At 47.5% G+C, this 8,550-nt stretch overlaps 1 protein-coding gene across 1 annotated transcript in view; it reads right to left on the minus strand.

The window, feature by feature from the left end:
* LOC309550494 (uncharacterized protein) overlaps nucleotides 1-7,676 on the minus strand; it is a gene marked incomplete at both ends in the record, with an annotated part of 56,836 nt that extends 49,160 nt beyond the window's left edge. Inside the window, one exon of the mRNA XM_082250863.1 lies at nucleotides 5,937-7,676. Within this exon, the coding sequence (XP_082106989.1) occupies nucleotides 5,937-7,676 (1,740 nt within the window). The remainder of the gene's footprint in view (nucleotides 1-5,936) is intronic.
* Between the last annotated feature and the right edge of the window lie 874 nt (nucleotides 7,677-8,550).

Raw genomic sequence — 8,550 nt, forward strand, 5'->3', positions numbered from 1 at the left:
GCTATTTAATCAAAAACCTTTGGGGATCAGTTAAATTGGGGGATAGTCTGTGTCAGTACGTGTGAGAGAGATCCACCTTTCCAAGTTGTTGGGGTTCATCTCATACTTCTGAAGGTTTGAGGGTGCTGCCTGTTCCATACCCCCCCTACTCCTCATCTAGCCTTTTAGGGGTACAAACAATAGTAATTGGGGCCTAGTGTGGTTGTGTACGTGCGAGATACATACACTTTTTTTGATCATATTTCCTATTCCGCTATTCAATAAAAACCTTTGAGGATCAATTGAATTGCGGGATAGTCTGTGTCGGTACGTGTGAGAGAGATCCACCTTTCCAAGTTGTTGGGGTTCATCTCATACTTCTGAAGGTTTGAGGGTGCTGCCTGTTCCATACTCCCCCTACTCCTCATCTAGCCTTTTAGGGGTACAAACAATAGTAATTGGGGCCTAGTGTGGTTGTGTACGTGTGATATACATACACTTTTTTTGGATCATATTTTCTATTCCGCTATTTAATCAAAAACCTTTGGGGATCAGTTAAATTGGGGGATAGTCTGTGTTGGTACGTGTGAGAGAGATCCACCTTTCCAAGTTGTTGGGGTTCATCTCATACTTCTGAAGGTTTGAGGGTGCTGCCTGTTCCATACTCCCCCTACTCCTCATCTAGCCTTTTAGGGGTACAAACAATAGTAATTGGGGCCCAGTGTGGTTGTGTACGTGTGATATACATACACTTTTTTGGGATCATATTTTCTATTCCGCTATTTAATCAAAAACCTTTGGGGATCAGTTAAATTGGGGGATAGTCTGTGTCGGTACGTGTGAGAGAGATCCACCTTTCCAAGTTGTTGGGGTTCATCTCATACTTCTGAAGGTTTGAGGGTGCTGCCTGTTCCATACCCCCCCTACTCCTCATCTAGCCTTTTAGGGGTACAAACAATAGTAATTGGGGCCTAGTGTGGTTGTGTACGTGCGAGATACATACACTTTTTTTGATCATATTTCCTATTCCGCTATTCAATAAAAACCTTTGAGGATCAATTGAATTGCGGGATAGTCTGTGTCGGTACGTGTGAGAGAGATCCACCTTTCCAAGTTGTTGGGGTTCATCTCATACTTCTGAAGGTTTGAGGGTGCTGCCTGTTCCATACTCCCCCTACTCCTCATCTAGCCTTTTAGGGGTACAAACAATAGTAATTGGGGCCTAGTGTGGTTGTGTACGTGTGATATACATACACTTTTTTTGGATCATATTTTCTATTCCGCTATTTAATCAAAAACCTTTGGGGATCAGTTAAATTGGGGGATAGTCTGTGTTGGTACGTGTGAGAGAGATCCACCTTTCCAAGTTGTTGGGGTTCATCTCATACTTCTGAAGGTTTGAGGGTGCTGCCTGTTCCATACTCCCCCTACTCCTCATCTAGCCTTTTAGGGGTACAAACAATAGTAATTGGGGCCTAGTGTGGTTGTGTACGTGTGATATACATACACTTTTTTTGGATCATATTTTCTATTCCGCTATTTAATCAAAAACCTTTGGGGATCAGTTAAATTGGGGGATAGTCTGTGTTGGTACGTGTGAGAGAGATCCACCTTTCCAAGTTGTTGGGGTTCATCTCATACTTCTGAAGGTTTGAGGGTGCTGCCTGTTCCATACTCCCCCTACTCCTCATCTAGCCTTTTAGGGGTACAAACAATAGTAATTGGGGCCCAGTGTGGTTGTGTACGTGTGATATACATACACTTTTTTGGGATCATATTTTCTATTCCGCTATTTAATCAAAAACCTTTGGGGATCAGTTAAATTGGGGGATAGTCTGTGTCGGTACGTGTGAGAGAGATCCACCTTTCCAAGTTGTTGGGGTTCATCTCATACTTCTGAAGGTTTGAGGGTGCTGCCTGTTCCATACCCCCCCTACTCCTCATCTAGCCTTTTAGGGGTACAAACAATAGTAATTGGGGCCTAGTGTGGTTGTGTACGTGTGATATACATACACTTTTTTTGGATCATATTTTCTATTCCGCTATTTAATCAAAAACCTTTGGGGATCAGTTAAATTGGGGGATAGTCTGTGTCGGTACGTGTGAGAGAGATCCACCTTTCCAAGTTGTTGGGGTTCATCTCATACTTCTGAAGGTTTGAGGGTGCTGCCTGTTCCATACCCCCCCTACTCCTCATCTAGCCTTTTAGGGGTACAAACAATAGTAATTGGGGCCTAGTGTGGTTGTGTACGTGCGAGATACATACACTTTTTTTGATCATATTTCCTATTCCGCTATTCAATAAAAACCTTTGAGGATCAATTGAATTGCGGGATAGTCTGTGTCGGTACGTGTGAGAGAGATCCACCTTTCCAAGTTGTTGGGGTTCATCTCATACTTCTGAAGGTTTGAGGGTGCTGCCTGTTCCATACTCCCCCTACTCCTCATCTAGCCTTTTAGGGGTACAAACAATAGTAATTGGGGCCCAGTGTGGTTGTGTACGTGTGATATACATACACTTTTTTTGGATCATATTTTCTATTCCGCTATTTAATTTAACTGGGCCTCCATGCGAGACCTGTGTGCCTTGTTGCGCTGTTTTGAGTACTCCACCAACATGGCCAGTGGCAATGACGCCGTTCTCAGCTTAACTATCCCACTTCTATGCCTCCTTGAAAAAACAATTCGGGCGATGATGGAAGAGGATGTGGCACAGGATGAGGAGGAGGAGGAGGATGAAGAGGTAACATTTCCAAGGCTTTCAGGGCAGTCATTCGCAAGGGGCTCCGAGGGTGGGTTCCTGCACACGCAAACGCCAGGGACGCAATTGTCCAGCAGGGGCACAGTTCTGGAGGATGAGGAGGATGAGGAGGAGGAGGAGCTGGAGGAGGAGATGGAACCATGTTCACAGCAGGGTGGCACCCAGGCCAGCTCATGGCCATCACTGGTGCGTGGCTGGGGGGATACAGAGGACACGGACGATACACCTCCCACAGAGGACAGCCTTTCGTTGCCTCTGGGCAGCCTGGCACACATGAGCGATTACATGCTGCAGTGTCTCCACAACGACCGCCGAGTTGCCCACATTCTAACTTGTGCTGATTACTGGGTGGCCACGCTGCTGGATCCCCGTTACAAGGACAACGTACCGTCCTTAATTCACTCACTGGAGCGCGATCGCAAGATGCGCGAGTACAAGCGCACGCTGGTAGACGCCATGCTGCTGGCATTCCCATCTGACAGCGGGGCCACAGTGGAAGCACAAGGCAGAGGAGGAGGAGGAGGAGGTCGCCAACGCAACCAGGGCACCGCCAGCACCTCAGAAGGCAGGGTTAGCATGGCCGAAATGTGGAAAAGCTTTGTCAGCACGCCACAACAAACAGCAGCACCAGCAGCTCAGATGGAACGTCTTAGCAGGAGGCAGCATTTTACCAACATGGTGGAGCAGTATGTGTGCACACGCCTACATGTAGTGAATGACGGGTCTGCCCCCTTCAACTTCTGGGTCTCCAAATTGGGCACATGGCTTGAGCTTGCCCTTTACGCCTTGGAGGTGCTGGCGTGCCCTGCAGCCAGTGTATTATCTGAACGGGTATTTAGCACGGCTGGGGGCGTTATAACAGACAAGCGCAGCCGCCTGTCCAGAGACAATGTGGACAAGCTCACGTTCATTAAAATGAACCAGGCATGGATCCCACGGGACTTTTCCGTACCTTATGCAGAATAGCAATGGATACCGACCTTACCCACCCATTGTTCCATTTTTGCTCTTTCTCACTCTTTTGGGGTGTACCCTCATTTAAAATTTTTGAAAAGAAGCAGTGTTGGCTACCTCGTCCTCCTCCTCAGGGCCAGATTAATGTAGGGGCTATTGGAGCTGCAGCTCCAGGCCCCTACCTTTTATATAGGCCCCGGGTTGGCCATATTCACTGTTACCGCTCTTCTGTCACTTGTAAACACAGAAGTCTGGCTTCTATGCTCGCTTCCCCAGGCAGCACCCTCAGAACCTCCCCACACAGCGTGAAGGCCGGACAAGGAGGGACAGTTGGCGATGCATGGATGTGTTTATGGGCTTCAGAGACAGCATCCCATGTTGAATTAGGCATGCATGGCTGCACCCTTCCTCCTCTGGGTGCATGGCAAGGCACGGCCCTTAAGGCCCTTCAAAATCCTCAGCACCAAGCCCATGATGCTGTTAATCCGGCCCTGGTCCTCCTCCACCGCCGCTTCCACCTACACCGCCCATAGGTGTGCGCAGCCTATTGCATTAAGGTGTGCACCCCAAAGTTGAAATACACATGCATGTGTTTGCCAGCAGGGAGAGTAATGTATCGGGGCCATGTACCTGTAGGCAAGGAGAAATAGAGCAGAGCAGGTCCCAGGGAGATCTTTCCCATCTCCTCACTGGCAATGCTATGTGCCCTAGGTGATTAGGGTGTGCCCAGGCACACCCAGCACACCCTGTGCGCACGCCTATGTCACCGCCACATCCACCACCACCTCAACCTCCCTCCTACTCCATATGGGCCTCGTCCTTCAGAGATGAAGAAGAACATTGTTTTATTTTTCTGTTTTTTTTTTGTTGTTTTAAGTTATTTCCCTATCCACATTTGTTTGCAGAGCACTTGCCATGCTCTTAATTACGTTTTGCTGCCATTTGCAGCACTCTAGCCCTTTCCTTTGGTGTTTTAGAGCCATTTTAGTGCCTTAAAGTTCGGGTCCCCATTGACTTCAATGGGGTTCGGTGTCCGGGAAAAGTTCGGTAAAAGTCCGGGACACGGACCCGGACTTTTTTTTAAAGTTCGGCCGAACCCGTCGAACACGGACATCTAGGTGTTCGCTCAACCCTAGTCATAAGCAAATACGTAGTATCAATGAGGTTTAGCCAGTTTGATGTGTGTCTGCGGGGGGGCTTCTTGAGGAGCCAATGTATTGAGACATCCTTATTATGGAGCTCTAGGGTGTGTGATCAGGCAGTAATCGGTATAAGGATGTTATGGAGCTAGTATGGCTCGGAGGGATGCTAAGAAGCGATTGCCCGCTTCTCAGTGAGAAGGGAAAGAGGAGCTGGAAAGGGAGGGAAAAAGAAACAGAAGGGTGAACAGAGGGGGGAGAGGGGAAAGAGATGAGGGAGGGGCACGGAATGGGGAAGGATGTCTGGTAACATAAACTTCCAGTCTCTCGGGGGGGGGGGGGTCTCATCACAGATATTACTTTCAAAAAATGAACTTGAAAAACAGATTCTAAGTAGAGGTCATGATTGCGGTATAAGTCGCTGTTTGTTTGAATCCTGACCATTCCTGCCAAATTGCAGCAAATTCTGAATATCTATCATGGGCAATGCTGATCAGTTCCTCCATTTGTTCAATATGATTCAGAAGGTTACACCACTCTTTGATGGAGGGGATTGTGGGTGATCTCCAGTGACATGGAACACACAGTTTGGCAGCAGTCGCCATGTGCATAGCCAGTGATTTTCTATAACTCCCCCGCTGCAAAGGGGTCCAGTGCAATAGGTATTGTGCTGGCGAGAAAACCATTACCCTCGAGGTTATCTCCTTGATCAAATCATGCACTCTCCTCCAATAGGGCTGGAGTAACGGGCATGACCACCAAATATGGAGCATTGTGCCCGGGTCTTTATCGCACCTCCAGCACATATTCGTGACATTCGGGAAGTATTTATGTATTCGATCCGGTGTTTGGTACCATCTGGAGAGTACCTTATACCCGTTTTCCTGGATTGCAACGCTCACGGAAGAACATTGAATATTGTGGCAAATGGAAGACCACTCCTCCTCGGTAAGGGAGAGGTCCAAATCTCTTGACCAGGCCGCTACAAAAGAGGAGGATAAAAGAGGGGGTGGGGATAGAACAAGACGGTACAGGGCAGAGATCACATGCCTCTGGGGTCTCCCTTCTTCACAGAGGGCCTCAATTCCGGTTAATGGTCTCACCCAGTTGGATGCGGCCCGACTATCGCTAAAGAAGCTACGAATCTGAAAGGAAGCCCACAATGGTATGGAGTGGGGGTGAAGGATTTGGTTCAGGGCCTCCCAAGATAAGGGGGAGCCTTTGTTGAAGAAGTGTTTGGCCAGCACGTTTTCAAATGGCCAGATATCCTGAAGGAATGAGCTAGCCATTCCCGGCTCAAAGGCCGGGTTCCAGCGGATCGGGGGCAAAGGACCGAATGCCAGGTTAATCTTCTTAGATTTGTGCCACGCGCAATGAAGCTTTAGTGGAGGACATATCAAGGGGTGACCCCTAAGGTCTTCTTTAGTTGCGGAAAATGGGAGCCAGGAGAGCAGGTTTAGCTGTATTTCAGAGAATGAATTTTCCAGACCAACAACTGTCTTTAGAGATGAGTGTATGTTCCAATCTACCAATCTACTTAGAATGCAGACCTTGTAATAGGTGTGGAGGTCAGGGAGCCCCAAACCCCCACTTTCTTTAGGAGCCGTGAGCTGTATGTACCTAATCCGTGGTCTTTTATCATTCCAAACTAATTTTTGGGAGGATGAGTTGAAGGATGTAAAGAAGGAGCTCAGTAAGTGGATCGGAATGGTTTGGAAAAGGTAAAGAAATTTGGGTAGGATGGACATTTTTAGGAGAGAAGCACGGCCAAACCACGACACCTGGAGGGAGCTCCAAGAACGTAGGGTGGTGTTAACGGAGTTTAGGAGAGGCTGATAATTTAGTTTATAGAGGTCATCGAGATTGCGGGGGATAAGGATCCCAAGGTAGGGAATGGATTCAGGGGCCCATTTGAACGGGAAGTTCATCTCACATCGGTCAACTTCCATCTGTGGAAGAGAGACGTTAAGGGCCATGGATTTAGCGTAGTTAATTTGTAAGTGCGATATGGATTTAAAAAATTCCAGATCTTGAAGTAAAATGGGGAGGGATAGGTGTGATTGGGACAGGAAAAGCAGCATGTCATCTGTGAATGCTGCTATTTTGTGAGTGCATCCCTTGATTTGAATTCCCCGAATGTCAGAGTTTGCGCGGATCATGTTGAGGAAGGGTTCCAGTGATAAGATAAAAAGGATCGGGGAAAGAGGGCACCCCTGTCTGGTGCCATTGGAGAGGCTAAAGGCGTCCGACAGGTGGCCATTGACCCTGACCCTGGCCCTTTGATTGGTATACAAGGCCCGAATATTGGACACCATACCGGGCCTTAAGCCCAAAGATTCAAGGGTCAATATGAGATAGTCCCAGGCCACTCTGTTGAACGCCTTCTCGGCGTCCAACGAAAGAAAGAAGACAGGGACACCACGGGTGGTAAGCCAGTGATGAACATTTAGCGCCCTCGTGGTATTATCCCTGGCCTCTCGACCAGAAACAAAGCCGACTTGATCTAGGGAAACCATAGAGGAAAGGTGGGGGAGGAGTCGGTTGGCAAGGATCTTGGCATAGATCTTAACGTCCACATTCAGAAGTGAAATAGGACGATAGTTGCTTACCTGAGCAGGATCCTTGCCATCCTTAGGGATCACTGTTATGTGAGCCTCTAATAAGGAGGGGGATTGGTGGGGTGTATCTGCCAGAGTACGGAATGCTCGTAGGAAGTGAGGTCTGAGAGTCTCCGCGAACGTGCGATAATATTGCAGGGAGAAACCATCAGGACCAGGGCACTTTCCTGGCTTCATTTCTTTGACCGCCCTGTCATATTCCTCTGCAGATAGCGGTAATTCCATTGAGGAAGTGATAGAGGGCGAGAGAGGTGAAGAGCCATAAGTGTTTAGGAAGGACCTGATGGTTTCCTGACGCTGGTGGATTGATGTGGGTTGTTGAGAGAGCGGGCGCAAATTATAAAGTGTATGGTAGAAAGATTCAAATTGCTTGGCTATAGTCTCATTTGAGCAGTGTTTCGTGCCCGCGTTGTCTCTTATGAAGTGGACATTTGCTGTTTTTTTTTGTGGCTGTACTACTTTGGCCAACAAGCGACCACATTTGTTTCCTTGTTCAAAGAAAATTCTTTTGCCAAAAGCCAATCTACGATGGCTCTGGATTTCAAGAATGTCTCTTATTTCCTGTCTCACCTTGGTGAGTTCCGCTAGAGCTTCATTAGCTACGGAGCGTTTGTGAGTTATTTCGAGAGTGCTCAACTTCTTGAACAAACACTCGAGTGTAGCCTGTCTGGCCTTTTTTTGTTTGGTTGCTAGGGAGAGTAGTTCCCCCCTGAGCACACATTTATGGGCTTCCCATTGCCCTATTGGAGTGGAATCTGGGGTGTCATTTTCCCTAAAAAAAGAGGCTAAGACCTCTTGAAGTTTGTCAACATTTGCTTGGTCTCTAAGGAGGGATGGATTTAATCGCCAAGACTTGCGTCTATTATCTCCATCTGGAAACTGAATGGTCATTGTTATTGGATTGTGGTCTGATAGGACTTTAGGTTCGATCGAAGACGAGTGTAGCAGAGGTATATCAGTTTGGGAAATAAAAAAATAGTCAATTCTTGAAAATTTACTGTGTGGTGCTGAAAAGAAAGTATAGTCTTTAACGTCTGAGTGTATTAGTCTCCATGTATCGTGGAGTTTTAATTTTTGTAGTTGTATTGCAATTTGGCGT

The sequence above is a fragment of the Pelophylax lessonae genome (assembly GCF_965119305.1).
Source record: "Pelophylax lessonae genome assembly, chromosome: 3".
Lineage (NCBI taxonomy): Eukaryota > Metazoa > Chordata > Amphibia > Anura > Ranidae > Pelophylax > Pelophylax lessonae.